Source organism: Lepidochelys kempii, chromosome 3 (assembly GCF_965140285.1).
Source record: "Lepidochelys kempii isolate rLepKem1 chromosome 3, rLepKem1.hap1, whole genome shotgun sequence".
NCBI lineage: Eukaryota > Metazoa > Chordata > Testudines > Cheloniidae > Lepidochelys > Lepidochelys kempii.
The window spans coordinates 136,087,628-136,111,552 of record NC_136382.1 but is presented as its reverse complement, the minus strand read 5'-3'; the positions used below and the strand labels follow the sequence as shown (position 1 = coordinate 136,111,552).

Here is a 23,925-nt window from a genome sequence, read left to right as displayed (position 1 = left end):
AGATTTGAACAGTTCTGACCAGCTTTATGAATGATATCGTGTAGGTCATTTAATCGCTTGACGGCCCTAGTTTCTACTTAAAGGATGTTAATATGTACAAATGAATGCTGATGGATTTAACTATGTATTTTTGTGTTTTCAGGAGAATCTTTCTACACATGGCTAGAAGGTAAAAGAAAAGTTGATATAATGATGCCTAAAATTAATGTTAATTGCATTAGAAAGAACAGATACCAGTAGTGTTCCTCAATTTCTTATCCCTACTCACTGTCAGTCATATTTGGTTGGTGCCTGGAGTGAGTGTACATCTTCATCCCAAAGCCAGTAATTGTTTGTTAGTGGATCAGTTATTGTAGTATGTGTAAGAGATTTTGTACCCTTATGTTGACATTCTACACTGCTAGAACACTGGTATTCACTTTCCAAGTCTAATTATCCATGATATATGAGAGAGTTGTCTCTAAGCAATAGGGTTTTGTACTGTAGACAAAACTGTCCTCATGCATGTTTTAGAAAATCTAGGTGATTGTATATTATGTTCATTTGATCTACACGAAGATTTATGAATATCTTTTCTTTATGAACCTACATATGGTGTGTGAAATAAAGAGTTTTTGGTAGTGTAGTTTTTTAAAAGTATTTAGAGTGAGCTAAATTGGACTTGAAATCAGGGTAAATTAGCCTCCTGAAATTATTCAAGCAATCATACTCAGAATGCATTCTTTTTATGCAGAGAGATTTTTGTGCAATAAAAGTACTTTAAGAGGCATTCAAAGACTTGGAGACCTCCTCTTTTGTTCAGTTGCCTTGTTATTGTAAATGCTCACCATTTAGCTACTCATGACTCCCAATTTTTAGAATCTAAAATGAAGAAGTAGACAAAGAAATTGCTAGGATCTTTATTAGGACTAATTGTCAGATGTTTTAGAAAGCAGGGGTGGCTGAACCGCTCATTTATACAAGCAGAATCGGTTTTAAGACCGAGAAAAAGAACAGTTAGCAGCAAAAAGCAATTTTTTACCTTTTAATTGCCTTAAAATGCCAAGCAGGTTTAATACCTATAGCAACCAAAGGTATCCTAGAGGTGTGGAAAGGAATATTTTGTTAATTGGAGCAAGAAAACATCATTAAGCCTTTTAAGCAGCTAACTTTGTTCTGAATAAAGCATTTACTGCTGCTGTTAGCAGCTGTAACAGCTACTAGCATGGGAAAGCATAATATCAGCTCTTTAAAATAAAATAATATGGCGGTAAAGGAGACCAGACCTCCTAAAAGGCAGTTACTTCAGTTTGGCAATAGGACCATTTTACCCAGAATCTCTTGGAAAATATGTAGTAAGTGTTTGTCCTCTCAGTGGGGTAAAGTGCACTTGGGGTGGAGGGAAGGTGATTTTTAAAGTGCATTAAGATGTTGAGCATTAATGGATCAGTGTAGACCCTGTTGCTGTGCACTAAAAGTTGCCTAGTGCATTTCAATGTAGTGCCGTAGTACTACATTGAAGTGCACTAGGGAACTTTTAATGTGCAACAGCAGAGTTGACATAGACCAATTCATGTGAAACACGTTACTGCACTTTAAAAATCACAATCCCCTCCTGCACATTACCCCGCTGTGTAGACAGAATCTCTACATTTGGAAGTAGCATACGTATCAGTTTTCTCTCTCTACACCGGGGGCAACACTGCTTCTTGACTTCAGAAAATATGGTTTCTAGTTAACTTGACCTTAACAGATTCTCTCCTAGTCCCCTTCTTCCATAAGTGACTCCATGTCCTTTTACTTACAGCCCTTTATTCCTGTGTTGTCCTCCCATTTCTTGTCATGCAACCTCCACTGTCATCTTCAAATGCTTCCTCAAAGACTTGTTCTGGTTTGCCTTCCACTGAAGACTCCCACTTTCCCTTTAATTTGCCCTTTAATTTGATTTTGCTCCCTCAAATATCATCAGTATGTTGTTTCAGTTTTCGAATACTTGCACTAAACAATATCTTTTGGGTCTTCAGCCCTCTGAGTTACTATAGCACTTTTCAGTTAAACCACCTCATGGGTGGTGTCAGTGATCATGTCCTTAAGGGTCTGGACATATGCCTGGATCATCACCTTTTTTGTGATGAAATTGTTTTGTGGCTGCTGGTGCTCTTTATGTTCTCCTCATTGCCTCCCCTTTCTACTTCCCCAGGAAATTGCTTTCCGTCTTGTTTTTTTCTGCCTCTTTTGTTCTCAGTTTTATCTTAACTATCTTGATATTTAAGTTGTATCATAGTTAAGCAGAAGCCTTGAGGTCTTCCACTGCCACTATTAAGTTTCATTTATCTTGGCCAGTTTTGTCCAAGTATTTGTTTTATTCTTGCCATTTTTTGTGCATTTATGCCTGCAACCAAAAAGAACAATCTTAGCAGATTCAAATGCTGCCTTTAAATTTGACCATAAAATATCAGTTGCAGATAGCAGTGACCATTAGGTTGGGATACCTTGTTTGTTTGGTTTTTGTGTGTGTGTGTGTTGGGGGGGGGTAGTTTTTATTTTTGTTTTACTTTCTGGATGGTCACTAGTACAATTGTCTCCCTAGCTGTAGAGGCCAAAGTAGATTATTTCAAATCTGTTTTACCCAAACTACATAAACATGACTTTTTTTTTTGCGTGGAGATTTGTTCTGATTTTTTTTTACCAAATACTTAACTGCTCCTTTCTTTTTAACGTGTGCTGACAAAAGCCTTCCGGTAATGAACAAGTGTGCCTGTTATGGAGGGGCGGGGGGCAGGTGAGTGAGACGGTAGACTTAAGATATAAACTCTTCCCACTGAAAGCAATTGGAATTTTTTTAAAGTGGCATTTTCCTTAATTCTAAGTCCAACACTAAAAGTTAAACAATGCAAATTTTGCATCACATTTTCAGTGAACATTTTTTTTATCTTAATGATATTTTTAATAATCAATGCTTTTTCTAACCAGGTCTTTGTCTGGAGAAAAGAGTATTCTATAAACTCATTTCTGGACTTCATGTTAGCATCAACTTACATCTGTGTGCAAACTATCTTCTTGAAGGTAATTTATATTTTTATGTAAGAGCCTTGAAAATGTGTCTCATCTTATATGGCCATTGGGAATAGTTGTTTGTCCTGTCTGTTTGTATATATATTAAGCCTATTAAATGTGTGTATGTAAACACAGTTTGTCTATGTATTTGTACAGTAGTTGTTTGTCTTTACTGAAAATTATCTTTCTGTTCTCTGCTTAGAAACCTGGGGGAAGCCTCGTTGGGGACACAATGTCAAGGAGTTTATTCATCGCTTTGACCCTATTGAAACAAAAGGAGAAGGACCAAGGAGGCTAAAGAATTTATATTTCTTATATTTGATTGAGCTGCGTGCTTTGTCAAAAGTTGCACCATACTTCGAGCGTTCATTTGTAGACCTTTACACTGGAAATGTCCAAGAGGATGCTGAATCTAAAACCCTCTTGCTAGACATCTTCAGAGATACAAAGTGAGTCATTAGATTTTGTATTGCTATTTCAGCCATCTTCTAGGAACAGAGGTGACTTTTGGATGGATAGAAGGTTTGGAAAAGCTGGATAAAGAAAATGATGGTGGGGAAGAGAATGAGGAGACAAGTTGGAAGGGTGCATTGGAAAGGAGGAGGGGCCAAAAAACAGGAGAAGAAGGAAACATTTCTTGTTAGAGCCATTAAGAAATATTTTAAAACATCCAACCCTCATTTTCCCAGGTGTTCAAAATAGATTTCTTGCCATTTAATATAAAATATTAGTAAAATGTAGCATCTAACTTTAGCAGAGATCCTGCTGCTAAACCAGTTTTTACAAGTAGATTATCCCGTTGCTCAATTTCCTCTCCTCTTGTATGTCTGCTACTTGGGAGTCCCCACAACCAACTCATATTTAGCATCCCTTTGACTAGACTTTGTTGTAGGTCACCTCATTTCCCCTCTTCTACTGTGTGACTCAGTCAGCCTTCTGGTTCGTTTTGCACTAGAAAAACTCAGATAGTTATTCATGTCCTAAATCATAACAAAACTAAGTAACTTTTAGGCTGCAAGAAGAACACTAAGAGGATCTATGGGAGAAAGGGGTCTTGATTAGTGGGCAGAGGGGAGCAAAGAGAAATCTCTGCAAAACAAATAAACTGCTTCAAATAAGGTAGTGTTAAATTTATAAAATGGGTACCGTATACGGCAATCCCAAGAAACTGTTTTGTATGGACTGAGAGTTCAAAAAAGTTGACTTTTTAATAATGCTCTTTTTATAATCCTGAGGTACTTTTGGCTTTATGTTAATGCAGATTAATACACACCTCAGACATGGCAGAGGATTGGGTTTTTTTGACTTTGTGGTTTACTGTGCTTATAGTGTGTGTTTGCATTAATCAGCACTGCCGCACAGGCTATCGTGACTTGTCTTCGATGAACCAGAGCAGAAACTTCCAAGTAATTGTAAAATAGTTAGTAGAGTTATACTGTAAACTTGGATGATAAATTGTAGTGTGTGCTGATTTTCTTTACAATTTTTTGTTTGAGCAGATCCTTTCCAATGCACTTTGATGAAAAGTCCATGTTTGCAGGAGATAAAAAAGGGGCCAAGTCGTTAAAGGTAAAGTCCTAAACACATCCCTAATGTACATTTTTTTTGAATGATTAAAACCCAGAATATTATTTACTTACACAATAGAACCACTTTTAATAAACCTTCACAGCAGTGTACCTAGGGTGGATGCAGGGAAGGGACAATGAGAATAGCATTGTGTTTTGGACCTTGTAAAAGAAACTTAGTAACCTATAACAAATTGACCTAATTTCATCTGCTTGGCAATAAAGAAGATTGCGTGACAAATCCAAAAATGACCATTAAGGCTGCTTACGAGTTGCTTTTCTCTTGTATCCTCAGCCTGGCAGATTGAAATCTGTACTGGAGTGCATTGTTCTGCCACTGTTACTATGGCAAGACAAATTCATGGAATCAGTCTTCGTGATAGAAGCAGTATTGTTTTTAAATAGATTGTTTCCCACGAAGCTTCATCTTATCCTTTAACAAGGTGGGGAGGTGTAATGCAGTTCCAAACAAGCTTGAGTAAGAATTTTACATGAGGAAACCTTGATTCGTAGAGGCAGATAGTTAATCTTAAAGCACTCCATCCATGTGATCAACATTTTTCATTATTGCATGGTCTTTTGTTCAGATTCAGAAACTTGGATCACTGAATTAGTAAATAGTAAAGGTGCAAATCTGTTCTTCATATCATTGTTTCATTTGTAGTGTAGTAATTTTATTTATATTACAGGGGTTGCCGACGAAACTATTAGCATTGTCAGAAAATTAGTTAGGCCCAGCAGCTACTAACTAGATAAAATGCTGTGGATACATATGGATTCTATTTGTGTTCTCTCCTAATTTTGCCTCCTTAAATGAGTTGACAGGCCATCTAGTTTCACTATGATGTACAGATAGTTGCATGTTCATATTTTCTGCTAAACATCTATTTTGTAATTCTTCACAGGAAATCCATTTAGGGAATTGGAGATGGTATGCCTAATCTTGTTTTTTCCCATCTCCTTTGGTGGAAAACATTACTCAGTAATTACACTTTACACAGACACAGACACGACCTCCCACATCTGAATACTCACTAGGATGTTGTGTTTGGGGCCCACCTTACTGAGTCATGTGTACTCTTTCAGACTCTTGAACCTGAACAGAATACAGGCAACTGTCACTGGCTGGTATCTCTAGGGACACCCTCAGGCTGCAGATCCTCTGCTGGGACCTTTGTGGTCCAACTGCCTTGTCCCAGGGACTGCTGATCCCTCAGACTTCTCCATAGTTTACCACACCCTCTGCTATAAATTCCAGCCACATGGGTGCTCTGAGTTTACAGTTTGTCATTAGGGACATGTGATATTGAAAGCAAACACAAACAGACTTTGCACAAGATTTTAATTTCCCAGCTTGGAGAGTTTTTTGGGCTTTGGCAAAGTCCTTTGGGGTGTCCAGGACCCTTCTGCTCAGATCATAGTTTTTCTTCAGAGTCATGTAGCCTCTCTCCTGCTCTAGGTTAGCTAGCTTTTTCTGACATTGGCTGGCCCCACAATTATTATCACAGGTCATCCTTGCCACAAAAGTATGCCCCTCTTTCTTGCTCAAAGCTTCCTGTGTCATGCTTTGTGAGTTCCTCAAGTTTATATGTCCCTTACCAACACTTGGTTTCTTCCTTCTGCTATTGAGGATTTTCCACTCTCCACTCCCTACCGAGAAGTTGGAGGAGCTAGCTAGCTTCTCCTAGCTTTAGCCAACCCATTGTCCCAAGGTGTTTCTTCCTGATGGGCAACCATTAATGTTCAATCACTGACTATTATCCCTGATCTGGCAGAGACATGCTATAGCCCCTGTTAGCAAATAAGGGAGGCAAAAAGGCATCCTTTAAAAAGTGGAAGTTAAATCCTAGTGAGAAAAATAAAAGGAGTGTATAAACTCTGGCAAATGAAGTGTAAAAATATAATTAGGAAGGCCAAAAAAGAATTTGAAGAACAGCTAGCTAAAGACTCAAAAAGTAATAGCAAAAAATTTTTTTAAGTACGTCAGAAGTAAGAAGCCTGCTAAACAACTAGTGGGGTCACTGAACAATCGAGATGCCAAAGGAGCACTCAAGGATGATAAGTCCATTGCGGAGAAACTAAATGAATTTCTTTGCATTGGTCTTCATTGCTGAAGATGTGAGGGAGGTTCCCAAACCTGAGCCATTCTTTTTAGGTGACAAATCTGAGGAACTGTCCCAGATTGAGGTGTCATTGTTAGGGGGCTTATTCCTTCACCCACTTACTTTCCTGGTCCTTCTCGCATGAACAGAGAGCAACAATACCCGAAGTCCAAAGGTGCAAACAATTCGATGTTTATTGGGGTGAGCTTCCAGCAAGCATGATTCCAGTTTCCTTCCTTAGTGTCCCCCTTCCCAGCTCTGACACCACAGAGCCTTACCTGTGTCCCTGTTCCCATTCCTGCCCTTAGCTAAACATGATTCCAATTTCCCCACCCCCATTCCCTGTTCCCATTCCTCCACACACACACACTTCCTGATTGACTGCAGACTATATAGTAAAACTTGAGTTCTGCTTAGCTATACCTTAACCAATCATTTTACTGAAATTTAACTAACCAATCCTAACGTATTGTAACATGATTATTTAACCAATTATATCCCACCACCTTAATTAGTTTACACCCAGCAAAACTAATTATACAGCAGACAGAAACAATCTCAGAACCAGCAGAGATTACACAGACAAACAATAGGGAAATGGGGACTACAGTGATAGAACAAAGAAATGAGGATTTCACATCCCAGCTTTCACATCCCACTCACTTATTGATAAGTGAGTTCTTGCCAGACAGGATGCTATCAAACTAAGTTTCCTTTTACATCTTCTAGGCACTTCCCTTTCTCTGGAGGCAATAGGCATTATCAGGACAGGATTGTACTCCGAACAGCCCAATAGCACCTTATTTCAATGTGACTAGTCTGGAATGTGAGGATGTGACCGTTTGCTTCCCAGCTTATGGCTGCCTCTGTTGCTTAGCCAAAGGCCTTAGCCTAACAACAGGGCCTCAGACTGTCACAGTAAGAGAAGGTCCTTACACGGGCAGACAGTGATTTTGATTCTTTCTTTTATACCTCTGTAACTAGCTAAGTGATAAGAATACACCTAAATTCTTAGAGTATAGGCCTTTACAGACAGGCCTGTATATCTATATCCTAACAGCCATGAGAGGAGGTTTTGGAAGAAATTGATAAATTAAACAGTAATAAGTCACCAGGACCAGATAGTATTCACCCAAGAGTTCTCAAGGAACTCAAATGTGAAATCGCAGAACTATTAACTGTAATCTCTAAACCATCATTTAGATCAGCTTCTGTATGAAATGCCTGGAGGATAGCTAATGTGACGCCAATTTTTAAAGAGACTCCAGAGTTGATCCCAGCAATTAGAGGCTGGTAAACCTGACTTCAGTACTGGGCAAACTGGTTGAAACTATAAGAACAAAATTGTCAGGCTCATAGATGAACATAATACGTTGAGGAAGAGTCGACATGGTTTTTGTAAAGGGAAATCTTGCCTCACCAAACTACTAGAATTCTTTGAGGAGGTCAACAAGCATGTGAACAAGGATGATCCAGTGGATTTAGTGTACTTAGATTTTCAGAAAGCCTTTGACAAGGTCCCTCACCAAAGGCTCTTAAGCAAAGTAAGCTGTCATGGGCTAAGAGAGAAGGTCCTCTCATGGATTGGTAACTGGTTAAGATAGGAAACAAAGTATAGGAGTAAATGGTCTGTTTTCAGAATAGAGAGGGGTAAATAGTGGTGTCCCCAAGGGGTCTGTACTTGGACCAGTCCTATTCAATATATTCATAAATGATCTGGAAAAAGGGGTAAACAGTGAGGTGGCAAAGTTTGCAGACGGTACAAAATTGCTCAAGATAGTTAAGTCCCAGACAGAGAAGAGCTACAAAAGGATCTCTCAAAACTGGGTGACTGGGCAACAAAATGGCAGATGAAATTCAGTGTCGATTAAATGCAAAGTAACGTACCTTGGAAAACATAATCCCAACTATACATTGTAAAATCATGGGGTCTAAATTGGCTGTTACTACTCAAGAAAGAGATCTTGGGGTCATTATGGATTGTTCTCTGAAAACATCCACTCAATGTGCAGCAACAGTCAAAAAAACGAAGAGAATGTTGGGAATCATTAAGAAATAATAAGATAATCAGACAGAAAATGTCATATTGCCTCGATATAAATCCATGGTACACCACTTCTTGAATACTGCAAGATGTATTAGAATTGGAAAAGGTTCAGAAAAGGAGAACGAAAATTATTAGGGGTATGGAATTGCTTCCGTACGAGGAGAGATTAATAAGAGTAGGACTTTTCAGTTTGGAAAGAGATGACTAAGGGAGTATATGATAGAGGTCTATAAAATCATGACTGGTGTGGAGAAAGTAAATAAGGAATGTTATTTACTCCTTCTCATAACACAAGAACTAGGGGTCACCAAATGAAATTAATAGGTAGCATGTTTAAAACGAACAAAGGAAGTATTTCTTCACACAACGCACAGTCAGCCTGTGGAACTGTTTGCCAGAGGATGTTGTTAAGGCCAAGACTATAACAGGGCTCAAAAAAGAACTAGATAAATTCATGGAGGATAGATTCATCAATGACTGTTAGCCAGGATGGGCAGGGATGGTGTCCCTAGCCTCTGTTTGCCAGAAGCTGAGAATGAGCGACAGGAAAAGGATCACTTGATGATTACCTGTTCTGTTCATTCCCTCTGGGGCACCTGATATTGGCTACTGTTGGAATACAGGATACTTGGCTAGATGGACCTTTGGTCTGACCCACTATGCCCGTTTTTACGTTCTTATGTTTACATCCACATAGAGGCATTCCACAATACAATTTCATAACTACTTCATAACATCAACCAGAATTCCATATTTTCCACAAATAGTAGATTCTCCAAATTAGTGAGCCTGCTACTTTCTAAACTGCTTAAAGCACTAGACTTTTTTTTAAAAGCCTGCCTTAGTGTGAAACTTCTTTTCTGTATTTATTGCTAGGAAGAATTCAGGTTGCATTTCAAAAATATATCCCGCATAATGGATTGTGTTGGATGCGATAAATGCAGATTGTGGGGCAAACTGCAGGTACGTTGTATTTTCATAGAATCATTGAATATCAGGGTTGGAAGAGACCTCAGGAGATCATCTAGTCCAACCCCCTGCTCAAAGCAGGACTAATCCCCTTTGCTTTCCTGTGTATGCATACCTTTTTGGGAATCTGCCTTTTTATCTAGAAATTTGATGGCTGTCACTGTTTAGTTCTCTGGTATCCATGTGGTATTGCTCAAATGTTGTATAGCACTTCTTATATGTTCAAAATAAGTTCTAGAAACTATTAATATTTGCCACAGTTACTTCACTGATTAAGATGTAAATGTTCACAAAGTTATGAAACATAATTTTCAGCAAACTTCAAAAGCAAAATCCCATTAGTGATGTCTTTTATAACCATCTTAAGACACGTTTGTGTATATGTCTAATATGAAGTAAATAGATGAACCTTGCAAAATGGCCCTTGCCAACAGAAAATAGGAAGCTTTTCTGTCAAGTATAACAAATGCAGTATTTCTACTTACAAACATTCAGAAATTATGAGATTGATTTAAGAATCCTGAGACTTCAAATATTTGTGGGCATTCTGTTTGCTTTCTAGTTTCTGCATCTTTAGGGTGTCCTCCTCATTTCATGATTTCAGACTTCTCTCTGCAACCATTAGGGCTAGAACCTTTTTTAAAATGAAAGCTGAGATTCTCCTGTATTCATTAGCCTTCAGGAACTGCAGCTTTAAGAAAGAAGCCAAATGTTACAAGACTCACAATAAAACTGCAAGTGTTGATAACACTACCAATGTCTTGACTTCTGCAGATCTTAAACTTAAATTAAAAGCAGAATTTAAAGTTACTACCCCTGAGTGTTGGAAATAGTCTTAAAAATGTGAACTGAGAATAACCAATACTGTGAGAGCAATTGCTGGCATTACACCATCAGGCATGTAGGGAGCTCCACTCACCCTCCTTCAGCTCAGCAGCAGAATAAGTGGAGGAGCAAATGTAATGACCTCTGCTGAATCCTCCGGATCCCCCCCTCACTGGCTCCTCTGTGCTTCCGCTATCCTTTTTTCTCCTCATGAGAGGCCAACTTAAGCCAGGCACACACCTCTTCTGTCCTGCAGCATCCTCTTGAAACTGTCCCCAAACCACTGCCTCCTGCTCAGATCCAATGGGTCCTTATAATAGAATCATAGAATATTAGGGTTGGAAGAGACCTCAGGAGGCCATCTAGTCCAATCCCCTGCTCAAAGGCCATAGAAGTGTGTGTGTGTGTGGGGGGGAGATAGAAGGTAACTGGCACCTTAGCACTTCAGAATCTCTAATAGCCACTTTCTACACACAAGGGAAGGAGTTAAAGCAGAAACCTCTCCCTCTTTCCCTGCAGAGGCTAAAGTAGTAACACTGAAAGTGGAGCAGCCAGGAGGTGAGGAGCCTAATGGTTTGATTGAGGGGGAGAGGTTTTTGAGGCAGCCATGAGGATGCCTGATTAGGGGAGAGGGGCTCAGGTGGCTTTAGCAACCTTGAAGAGCTGCTGCTTTGTGGTAGTAGATTTGGTTCGGCAGAGAAGAAAAATCATGAATTTGGGAGGAAGCGGCTAGGGAGAGGGAAGAACTGAAATTTGATGGTGATGGGAAGAGAATTCATTAATTTGAAGGTGAGGAGTATGTGTAAAAGAGAGAAGATGAACTTGGTGTGTAATTGGAGGAGTGTATGCACATTGTTCGGTGTGTACTGGTACATGTGGGAGCATGTCCAGGTGTTGAAGGGGAAGGCAGTGTTGCATGTAAGATGGAGTTATGCCTGAATAAGTAAATTTCTCTTGACAATTTGCAAGGGTGAACTAGACTGTTTTATTAATGGTTAAAAATGCTGAATTTCTTTTAGACTCAAGGCTTAGGAACTGCTCTAAAGATTTTATTCTCTGAAAAAGAGATTCAGAACCTTCCCGAGAATAGCCCGTCAAAAGGTTTTCAACTCACACGTCAAGAAATAGTTGCTCTCCTAAATGCATTTGGAAGGTAAGTTTACCTTTTTTTGTTTGAAGGTATCTAACAGCAGGCTGTAGATTTTAAGGTTAACTCTTGATAAAATCTGTGAAAAGAATAGGTTGAGATTACCTTTTTTGGGGAGGAGGAGAAGGGTAAGTAAGTTTATAAATATCACTAACACCTTGGTGCGAACTATTTGGAGTAGTGATGATGGCAAGTCTCAATGTTCATATTTGGATAAATACACAAGAATGAATGCGTATCGTAGCTATCAGAAACTAAGTTTAGAAACTTTGGCTTTGAATCTCTTCAACAAGCTTTATCATGAGATTTCTGATACTTTTTCTTTCTGAGCCAGGAATACTGTGAGCGCAGCTCTTCTCTCAGTAGTGATGCACTTTGGGTCCTGAATGTGCACACATGAAAAATGTGGGACAGGTGCAAAAGTGTTACCTGCATGTTAGAGAACCTTTTAAAAAAAAAAAAGCATGCTTGGTTCTAATTCAGTTTTACAAATGAGCAAAGTTTTGTGTGTGGTGCTCATTTTTTCCACATCACTATATATCTTTAGTGTAGCTGTTTCATTGGTAAAAAATTGGCAGAATTTTGCCTGTCTGGAAACAATCAGTCTAAAGTTTTATTTCATCAGTGTGAGTTACAATTTTTAAGGGTGAAAAACCTCCACTTTGTTCCTCATACTAGGCTCTGGGCAACTGAGCAAGCTTTACAGGTTTTTGGCACTCCACCCCCCCCCCCCTCGCTGAAACCAGTTTACGTAGGATTAAACAGCTATTGAACTTTGCTTAGCAAATTTGGTCATCTTTTAAATAAAATAATGAAGTAAGGGAATTCTTTTGAAATCCTTCTAATCTCTCACTTAAATATAGTTGTGTCAGTCTTATAAATAGGGCAGATTTTTGGAGGGAAAAGAAGTTTTACTTTTAGAATTGCTTAAAAATCTCTAGTTACTGCCCTGAAACAAACAAATGGAAGAAGAATTTGCAATATCTTTGCTATTTTCAACATATACTAATACAAAGCGGGTTTGTTTTTGTTTTACAGGCTTTCCACAAGTATAAAAGAGTTGCAGAATTTTAAACTTTTGTTACAACATACTAGGTAATGATGGTTTTTACCCATCCCAGTAGTGATGACCATTAAATGACTGCATCAAGCAAAAACAAATGGATCCTTACAGGACTTATACTACAAGCTGATTTTAAAAAAAATGAAAAAATCAGATACCAACTTGAATATTTATGTTTAAAATAGGAATGGTTATTAATTAGAAAGATATTTATGAATGAAGTATATAGTTTTTAAACACATAAATTATGCTGATCTCCTGTCAAGTTTCTCTCTGGTCATTGTTCTGTTGTATCGCCATTTTATAAACATTTTCTTTGTTTCACTGTTGTCTTTCATTCAAGGATAATTGTTTAACATTAAATTACTATTCCTACATCTTGAATGCAATGTTGATGTGAACGAACTTGCGCTGCTTCAAACAAAAATAAGTGGTCCCCCTTTTAAATATTGGACATGAAAATATTCTAAGGGAGTAGTCACTGCTTGATTCTAGCTGTATAGAAGAAAATCCTTATTTTCTTTTTGTTTTTCTTCAGTTTTCACTTGCTTTTTTATTTCCTTGCATTGTATAACTCTAAAAAATGGGAAATTAATTAAACAGAAAATTTATTTTGTGCTGTGAGGTCCTTGGCACCTCCTTGATGCCAACTGTTTCTCACCATCCCCTTGTTTTTAAACTTCCTTGATCCACACATGCACACACTGTCATAACTGCCTTCTCGCTGACGGAATAAGGATGAAGGTTATTTCTCCAGAGCCCTAACTCGGCAACCTTGGTCTACCCCATGGGGTTGTTAGTGGAGCACTGCTAGTATGAGGAGCTCTGATCAAACATGCCCTCCAGCCTCCCCTTTTTCCTCTCCTTCCCTAGAATCACAGGATCAGTCTTTAGGAATTGTTCTTTTAGCATTATAAGAAGTTAAAATATCCTACTTCTTTCTCTGTTTGGGCAGTGAAAATGCATTAAGAATGGATGCAGTTTGGAATGGACTTTAATGGGATTATGTTTGTTGAGCAGCATGAGAAGGTCAGTGCAAAAAAGACAGCTTGTTTTGATAGACTTGATTTTTTTCAAAAATACATTTTAAAATGGCAAAACATGACAATATTTAATAGTGCATACTTTTATCTATGCAATCCCTAACCATATCTTCTCCAAAAGGATATTCAACATATTTAATGAAACGGGTATATCATAGACCATCTTATATAAATTGATTGTTAATTTGCTCCATCAGGTTCCAAAAAGTACTACTGATCAGTAGCAACCAACAGTTGTTTAAATTTAAAACTGAAGTAATAAAAGTAAATAGCATTTTTGAACAGTTTGCTTAAGCTGTAATAAATGTAGTATTTAGTGAAGTTATCTGAGTACATTATGAATGTCAGTAATGCTGGTACAGTATCTAGATATGTCTATAGCATCTTTTATTCTTAAACTTAAAATGGTCTTTACAAAATAAATAAATAAAAAGTGCTCTTAAACCTTTCTCATCCTACCAAATCTTACTCAGTGTTTTTGTTTATAAAGTGTATAGTATTCAGGGGTGAAAGTAAGTTAGAGGACTTACCGGTACGCCGGAGCCCTGAGCAGGGGGCATGGCCTCAACTGGAAGAGGCGGGGCCTTAAATCCCCAGGCCCTTTAAATCTTGATATAAAGGCCCAGGGCTCCAGCTGTGGTAGTGGCGGCTGGGAGCCCGGGGCCCTTTTAAATCACCCCTGAGCTACCAGCTGCAGAGGCGGCTGGGAACCCTGGGACTTAGGGACGATTTAAAGGGCCCAGGGCTCCAGCTGCCGCAGTGGAGCCCCAGGCCCTTTAAATCACTGAAGAGCCCTGGGGGCTCCTGGTTGCCAGTGCTACCCTGGGGCTCTGGGCTCTGGCAGAGCTTTAAAGGGCCAGGGGCTCCACTGTGGTAGTGGCTGCTGGAGCCCCAAGCCCTTTAAATCTCCGCCTGAGCCCTGCTACCTGAGCCCTGGCGTAGCGGCGGCCGGTCTCTGTCAGGGATTTAAAGGGCCCCTGGGCTCCAGCTGCCACTACCATCCCGGCCCTTTAAATCCACTCCGGAGCCCCACCACCACTACCCCAGGGCTTCAGCAGCAGGGCTCCGTTGGGGATTTAAAGTCCTGGGGCGGTAGCAGCTGCTGGAGCTCCAGGGCCATTTAAATCCCCACCAGAGCCCCCCCACCTCTACCCCAGGGCTCGGGCAGCAGGGCTCAAGCTGGGATTTAATGGGCCCGGGGGGGGGAGCACGGTGGCTGGAGCTCTGGGGCCCTTTAAATCCCCGACTGAGCCCTGCTGCCTGAGCCCTGGGGTAGCCGTGGTGGGGATTTAAAGGGCTGGGGCAGTAGCAGGGGCTGGAGCTCTGGGGCCCTTTAAATCCCCTACTGAGCCCTGCTGCCTGAGCCCTGGGGTAGCCGTAGTGGGGATTTAAAGGGCTGGGGCAGTAGCAGGGGCTGGAGCTCTGGGGCCCTTTAAATCCCCGCCAGAGCCCGGCTGCTGCTACCCCAGGGCTTCGGCAGCAGGGCTCGGGCGGGGATTTAAAGGGCTGGGGCAGTAGCAGCGGCTGAAGCTCCGGGGCCCCTTAAATCCCTGCCGCAGCCCTGCTGCTGCTACCCCAGGGCTTTAAATTGCCATCTGGGAAAGCCGGTCCCAGTACGGCGCACCAGCTCTTACTGGTACACCGTACCAGGGCGTACCGGCTTACTTTCACCTCTGATAGTATTGTAACTATAGGTCATGTTAAAGTGTGTTAAATTCCATAATGTTGCCCTCTACAGTTCAGAGGGGAAAAAGCTTTGAAAGCAGCATTATGTACTGTGTTCTTCTCGTAACCTTCCCAGTCCATAAACAAAACTACTACCTTTTTCATTTGATTGAAAAGGAAATAGGCTATCCTGCTCTCCGTATTTGCTTTGGAGTCAAACTGATGAAAATTAAATGGAAAAATCATTTTGGTTGCTGTTAAATAAATTAGCATTGAAGCTGATATCTGGTCTTTATACATTACTATTTAATCGTTACATAACAATGGTATAACTCGTTAATAGACGTCTTAAGGCAGTGAGTAAACTAATGACAACCTCAAAATGTTAATGTAGGGTTTCCTTGTCCGGTAATCTAACAAGAGACTTCTTTCCTTTCTTAGCTGCCATGTTTTTAGTTCTCAGCCACTTAAGATTTAAAATATCTGTTTTTAATGACTTCTTATAGCTGACTGAGAGACACTCCATTATTTACCTTTTTTGTCATTCTCCTGGCTTTTGGGTTAATTATTAAGGGGTGGAGGAGGGTTTTAGACTCACTCCTGTGTGAGGTGGTGCACAGGTGAGATTTAATTGTATGGTTAATGGTGGGTTCAGATCCCTATGGCCTTAGATAGGCATCTGTTTAGTTATAATTTAAATCAAAATAAATTAGCTGCATAGCCCCAGGATTAGCTCCTGAAAGGATTTAAGCCTCAGTTATATTTTTCTCTCCTGCTCCCTCCTTGCTTTGTGGGGAAAGACAAATTACTAATCTTCTCGTCCTCCACCAAAGTTTGGCCAACATTTATGGACATTGGCATCACTGCTGTGTACCCACTCCATCCACTTGCTCATATGGGGTGGGGTAGGGGGTCATACAGCTGCTATTCTCCCCTCACACCCTTAGCCATAATCCACACAAGGCTAATGCAGCTGTATAAGGCAGTGGAGTTTATTTCCTCTATTCCTACATATGGCTGGGTAACCAGGGCATAATTGAACCTTAAAAGAACTCTGTATGAGACAATTCTGTGGCATTTGAGGATGGAGCTCACCTCCTCAGTAACCAAATGAAGTGAAATACTTTCCTTATTAAGAGATTTGTGTTGAAACAACTTTCCTCTGTCATGTACCTTTTTAACTGTATTTGATGTACATTCTTTGAATATGTTGCTTATGAAGTTTTGCCATGTGAATCAGATGACATATAGTTCTTTATATATTAAATTAAATTTTAACAACTTGCAGACCTGTTTCTGATATTAAAAATGAGGCAGTTGCACTGTTACTCATGAGTGTAAACTATTTTAGATTCTAGATAAATACTGACTAGTGCTGGCTTGTCAACACTGCTCTTGCCTGCCATTCACTTCAGAACAAAAATATACTTCCTAGTGTAAATGACAGAATGATTGTAATAGTTGATATAGTAACGTAATAAGGAGAAAAAAAATGCTTGAAATTTCCTTAGTCAATGGGATTTGATACCATTTAAGTGGGATAATAAAAAGATCTGGTGCAAACTGTACATGTTAAGTTAAGACACTCTTATTGAACTGAAGATCCCAGTACCTGAGATGGAGATGATATAAACTTGATAGAACTGTAACAGATATACTGACCTTTGCAAATTGTTTTGGTAAAAATGTTTTTCCCATTTCAGTCTGTTACTTGTGTTTAATATGTTGCTGTATATATATGCATGAAATGCCACACTGTGCCATGTTTTCTAGAATTGTGTTCTAATGGTTGGAAGGAAAAAACCTATCCTCCATCTGACTTTTATTGTTTTGTGCTTTTTCTGGGCAATGGTCTTTAATATGTTGTAAGTACTGTAGCCTGTTAATTTATAAGCAAAAGCATCTACAACACCTACCTGAGGACTCCACAGTACCTGAATGTTTGGTGTATCTAAAGTAATTTATGAAAATATGTAGCATGTTTACCACAATCCAAAATTCAGAGGTAGAACTGCTTGGAGGGATCCACACACATTTACAAATCTTTCTTATCTATATCAGAATCTGAAAAATGAAAATTAAATAACTCTTTCTCTGGCACACATCTTCCTATAACTTTATAGGATTATTTTCATTGAAAGTACCATTTTCTTTTCTTTAGACTTACCGTATGTTGTTTTTATTCTCTCTCCCCACCCCCAAATTATTTCTAGTGCTGGAACTGTATAATTTAAAAACTTTAAATTACCTATTTATCTCTTATTATCCTGTTCCCAAACCCAGGGCTGTCTCTAGGGGGGTGCAGGACCTGGGAAATAGGCGCCGAGTTTCTAATCTGCCGGGGGGTCCTCCCCCTGGCTCCAGCCAGACCCCACCCCACCTTTTCCCACCTCACCTCTTCCCTGCCAGTTCTGCCCGCTCCCACGAGCGTGTTGCGCCCTCACTCCTCTCCCCTCCCACAGTACCTCCTGAAGCCGCGAAACATCTGATCCGTGGTAGGTGCTGAGAGAGAGGGGGAGGTGCTAATCGGTGAGCCCCCTGGCAAGCAGGAGGCGCTGGGGGATGGAGTAGGTTCTGGTGGGGGGGATCCTCCTCACCCCCACTGCCTGCCACTCACCTCCCCGTTAGCCTCCTCACCCCGCTCGCCCCCTGACTCCCACCTCACCTCCCCATCCGCCTCCTCATGATTTCATCCAAGCGCGGGGCCCCCCAAAGTGCAGGACCCGAGGCAGTCACCCCGATTCACCGTACCCAAGGGACGACTCTGTCCAAACCTATTAGAAGAAAATCATAGAATCATAGAATATCAGGGTTGGAAGGGACCCCTGAAGGTCATCTAGTCCAACCCCCTGCTCGAAGCAGGACCAATTCCCAGTTAAATCATCCCAGCCAGGGCTTTGTCAAGCCTGACCTTAAAAACCTTTAAGGAAGGAGATTCTACCACCTCCCTAGGTAACGCATTCCAGTGTTTCACCACCCTCTTAGTGAAAAAGTTTTTCCTAATATCCAATCTAAACCTCCCCCACTGCAACTTGAGACCATTACTCCTCGTTCTGTCATCTGCTACCATTGAGAACAGTCTAGAGCCATCCTCTTTGGAACCCCCTTTCAGGTGGTTGAAAGCAGCTATCAAATCCCCCCTCATTCTTCTCTTCTGCAGGCTAAACAATCCCAGCTCCCTCAGCCTCTCCTCATAAGTCATGTGTTCTAGACCCCTAATCATTTTTGTTGCCCTTCGCTGGACTCTCTCCAATTTATCCACATCCTTCTTGTAGTGTGGGGCCCAAAACTGGACACAGTACTCCAGATGAGGCCTCACCAATGTCGAATAGAGGGGAACGATCACATCCCTCGATCTGCTCGCTATGCCCCTACTTCTACATCCCAAAATGCCATTGGCCTTCTTGGCAACAAGGGCACACTGCTGACTCATATCCAGCTTCTCGTCCACTGTCACCCCTAGGTCCTTTTCCACAGAACTGCTGCCTAGCCATTTGGTCCCTAGTCTGTAGCTGTGCATTGGGTTCTTCCGTCCTAAGTGCAGGACCCTGCACTTATCTGATGAGGTTCAATAAGGATTTCTTTTGGCCCAATCCTCCAATTTGTCTAGGTCCCTCTGTATCCTATCCCTGCCCTCCAGCGTATCTACCACTCCTCCCAGTTTAGTATCATCCGCAAATTCGCTGAGAGTGCAATCCACACCATCCTCCAGATCATTTATGAAAATATTGAACAAAACCGGCCCCAGGACGGACCCCTGGGGCGCTCCACTTGACACCAGCTGCCAACTAGACATGGAGCCATTGATCACTACCCGTTGAGCCTGACAATCTAGCCAACTTTCTACCCACCTTATAGTGCATTCATCCAGCCCATACTTCTTTAACTTGCTGACAAGAATATTGTGGGAGACCGTGTCAAAAGCTTTACTAAAGTCAAGAAACAATACATCCACTGCTTTCCCTTCATCCACTGAACCAGTAATCTCATCATAGAAGGCGATTAGATTAGTCAGGCATGACCTTCCCTTGGTGAATCCATGCTGACTGTTCCTGATCACTTTCCTCTCATGTAAGTGCTTCAGGATTGATTCTTTGAGGACCTGCTCCATGATTTTTCTGGGGACTGAGGTGAGGCTGACTGGCCTGTAGTTCCCAGGATCCTCCTCCTTCCCTTTTTTAAAGATTGGCGCTACATTAACCTTTTTCCAGTCATCTGGGATTTCCCCCGTTCGCCACGAGTTTTCAAAGATAATGGCCAGTGACTCTGCAATCACAGCCGCCAATTCCTTTAGCACTCTCGGATGCAACTCGTCCGGCCCCAGGGACTTGTGCACGTCCGGCTTTTCTAAATAGTCCCTAACCACCTCTTTCTCCACAGAGTGCTGGCCATCTACTCCCCATGTTGTGATGCCCAGCGCAGCAATCTGGGAGCTGACCTTGTTCGTGAAGACAGAGGCAAAAAAAGCATTGAGTACATTAGCTTTTTCCACATCCTCTGTCACTAGGTTGCCTCCCTCACTCAGTAAGGGGCCCACACTTTCCTTGGCTTTCTTCTTGTTGCCAACATACCTGAAGAAAGCCTTCTTGTTACTCTTGACATCTCTTGCTAGCTGCAGCTCCAGGTGCGATTTGGCCCTCCTGATTTCATTCCTACATGCCCGAGCAATATTTTTATACTCTTCCCTGGTCATATGTCCAACCTTCCACTTCTTGTAAGCTTCTTTTTTATGTTTAAGATCCGCTAGGATTTCACCGTTAAGCCAAGCTGGTCGCCTGCCATATTTACTATTCTTTCGACTCATCGGGATGGTTTGTCCCTGTAACCTCAACAGGGATTCCTTGAAATACAGCCAGCTCTCCTGGACTCCTTTCCCCTTCATGTTAGTCCCCCAGGGGATCCTACCCATCCGTTCCCTGAGGGAGTCGAAGTCTGCTTTCCTGAAGTCCAGGGTCCGTATCCTGCTGCTTACCTTTCTTCCCTGTGTCAGGATCCTGAACTCAACCACCTTAGGGTCACTGCCTCCAGATTCCCATCCACTTTTGCTTCCCCCACTAATTCTTCCCGGTTTGTGAGCAGCAGGTCAAGAAAAGCTCCCCCCTAGTTGGCTCCTCTAGCACTTGCACCAGGAAATTGTCCCCTACATTTTCCAAAAACTTCCTGGATTGTCTATGCACCGCTGTATTGCTCTCCCAGCAGATATCAGGAAGATTAAAGTCACCCATGAGAACCAGGGTCTGCGATCTAGTAGCTTCTGCGAGTTGCCGGAAGAAAGCCTCATCCACCTCTTCCCCCGGTCCAGTGGTCTATAGCAGACTCCCACCACTACATCACTCTTGTTGCTCACACTTCTAAATTTAATCCAGAGACACTCAGGTTTTTCTGCAGTTTCGTACCAGAGCTCTGAGCAGTCATACTGCTCCCTTACATACAGTGCTACTCCCCCACCTTTTCTGCCCTGCCTGTCCTTCCTGAACAGCTTATATCCATCCATGACAGTACTCCAGTCATGTGAGTTATCCCACCAAGTCTCTGTTATTCCAATCACGTCATAATTCCTTGACATCACCAGGACCTCCAGTTCTCCCTGCTTGTTTCCAAGGCTTTGTGCATTCTTATATAAGCACTTGAGATAACCTGCTGATCACCCCTCATTCTCAGTATGAGGTAGGAGCCCTCCCCTCACAGACGTTCCTGCCTCATACTGAGAATGGGGGCGATCAGCAGCTTGACTGGTTTGGCTAAACAAATGGATTCTGGAGATCTTGAAAAGATATGTCGGGTACCTTCATTGCTGGAGTAACTTTAGCTTGTTCATCATCCAGAATTGCTCCTTAAAAATAAATCATCCGAGACTCCACAAAGGCTGTATTGAATATGAAGTTAAACACGCAGGCAGTCCTCGGACTTAGGACACAATTGGTTCCTGAAAATTGCATCAAAAGTAGAAAGGTCATAACCTGGAACTGCAATCCACTTCATTATGGGACCGAGTGTCATAAAGTCGAAACCGATTGTCAGAAGTCAAATCAGGATGTCAAATCAGAAACATAAGTGCCATTCATTGCAAGTTGAACATCATAAAGTCGAGGACTCCCTGTATTTATTTCTGTAATATTTGTACGCACTTCTGCACCATTAGTAAATTATAGAGTAGTGCTTTCTGAGTGCTCAATACTTCAGCAGAAATGTAGGATGTAATATGTAAAATGTATATTTTCGGTATTGGGACATGTGAAAAGATGCCAGCTTGTCTGGCAAGGGAAGAGAACAGTTAGGTAAAAAACTGAGCCAGCAATCTGATCTGGTAAACAATTGAGTTAACGAACTAACCTTAGTGCTAGGCAGTAAAAGTGTTTATACAATATACATTATTTAAGGCACCTGAATGTGGGTGTGCACTTGCATTGCATTGTGCCCTGTTTCAGTGGACTGAAAGCACTGAAGCAGCAAATAAACTACATTCTTCTTCAGCTCAAGATTGTCTGTCTGAACCTGTGTGTTCTGGATGGCAGGGAAAGAATCGGTCGATAAGAAACAAGTGATTTAAAAGGAAAAAAATGGAAGATCTTTCTATCTAAAAGCTGCATCATATGGGAAGGCCAGAAGGCCATTTTTATTGGCATTCTGGGGTCTCATCCAGATTTCTAGCTTGCTCATGCTTAGCACTTTAGCTGTAAGACAACCTGACCTCACCTATTTTGCATATTAATTGTTTCAAGTTGTGTGTAAGTGTCAGATTTTAATTTACTCTTATGCTGGGTATTAAACTTTAAAATGTTGTTGAATTTTCAGAGTTTGTATGATTTTTTTTTTTATTTTTTTGCAAGAGTGCTTATACCAATGCTTAAGTGACAGCTTTCTCATGAGGCAGTACTGGAAGGTACAGATGAATTATCTGTAGAGCTCACTTGGTCTCTTTTGTACTGAGCAGACTTTCACTGCTGCCTAGTAATCTGTATTGACAACTTGTCATGTTAACTTCTTTATTGTAACATTTATTCCTACGTCAGGTCTGAAATTTTGAATGCTGAGTAATTGTTTACAACTGTGCTTGAAATGAGCACAAAGCAAAAGCATTCATATCTAAACCATAAGCAGCTACGCTATGTTGCAAAGTCATCTTTGGGACTAGAATAATTTTTAACCTTTTTACTGTGAAATTAACTTTGTTCTAATGTCATTTCTTTCAGTGTTAAATGTTGGTGGATAACATATTAATGTGATAATGCTGTTAGTAAACTAAGAATATTTTCATTTTCCCCTAATTTTTCAAAGTCTCTGTTTAACAAACAGCTGCAGTAGTAGTACAGCTAGCTGCTACAAACAAATTCGTAAACTAAATGAACACATGGACTAAAATCATCCCTTCAGGGTGTCCCTCTTATTTTCAGTTGGCCAGTGTTCCTTTTTTATTTCCCCAGATGGATTTTGAGAGGTATATTTAGGTTCTCTTTCAACCCTGTTGTTGGCTTTGGTCTTGCTTACTGCTTGTTGCAGTTGTACTTTTAATCTTTTGGGGGACATCCATCAAGCTCTCCAAAACTGAGAATCTGAGAAATGAATTTACCATGCAAATTCTGCTTCTCTGGAGATATCCTTCAGGCTTGTCACCCATCTACCCACCTCCCATGAGTTTGGATGTTGCCTTTTGTTTAGGGGTATTTCTTTTGCATTTGTATTTCCATTTTCCTGAGGCACACTTTTTTTAGCTTACGTTGATCTTTTTAATTGGGTTTTTATTTGCCAGAGGTTTCATAGAATCATAGAATAGAATCATAGAATAGCAGGGTTGGAAGGGACCTCAGGAGGTCATCTAGTCCAACCCCCTGCTCAAAGCAGGACCAATCCCCAACTGAATCATCCCAGCCAGGGCTTTAAGCCTGACCTTAAAAACCTCAAAGGAAGGAGATTCCACCTCCTCCCTAGGTAACGCATTTCAGTGCTAAATCAGAAGTGGGCATATGGCCCGGAGGCCGCATCAGGCCATCCAGACATTTTCATTCGTCCTTCGAGCTCCCACAGGGAAGAAGGGTCTGGGGCTTGTCCCGCTCAGGTGCTCCAGCCAGGGAGTGGGGTCGGGGTCTTGCCCCATTCCACATGGCTCCCAGAAGCAGCAGGACGTCTCCCCCTCTGGCTCCTACGCGTAGGGGCAGCCAGAGGGCTCTGCATGCTGCCACCACCCCAAGCACCGCCCCTATAGCTCCCATTGGCTGGGAACCACAGCCGGTGGGAGCTGCAGGGGCCGTGCCTGGGGACAGGGCAGTGTGCAGAGCCGCCTGGCTACGCCTCCGCATAGGAGCCATGTGGGGGACATGCCACTGTTTCTGGGAGCTGCTTGATGTAAGAGCCGCCTGGAGCCTGCCCTCCTGACCCCCTCCCTTGCCCCAACCCCCTGCCCCAACCCCCTGCCCCAGCCCTCCATACCCCTCCCGCCCTCCATACTCCTTGGTCCCAGCC

General features: G+C 41.5%; 1 protein-coding gene across 3 annotated transcripts in view; it reads left to right on the top strand.

Annotated features, from left to right (window-relative positions):
• The window catches only part of ERO1B (endoplasmic reticulum oxidoreductase 1 beta), a 65,641-nt gene extending 48,474 nt beyond the window's left edge, over nt 1-17,167 (top strand). For all 3 annotated transcript variants that reach the window (XM_073338172.2, XM_073338170.2, XM_073338171.2), the window contains 7 exons: nt 143-169; nt 2,953-3,045; nt 3,239-3,485; nt 4,536-4,605; nt 9,630-9,716; nt 11,567-11,700; nt 12,733-17,167. In XM_073338172.2, the coding sequence (XP_073194273.1) occupies nt 143-169; nt 2,953-3,045; nt 3,239-3,485; nt 4,536-4,605; nt 9,630-9,716; nt 11,567-11,700; nt 12,733-12,793 (719 nt within the window). In that variant the 3' untranslated portion in view covers nt 12,794-17,167. The remainder of the gene's footprint in view (nt 1-142; nt 170-2,952; nt 3,046-3,238; nt 3,486-4,535; nt 4,606-9,629; nt 9,717-11,566; nt 11,701-12,732) is intronic.
• Nucleotides 17,168-23,925: the final 6,758 nt, after the last annotated feature.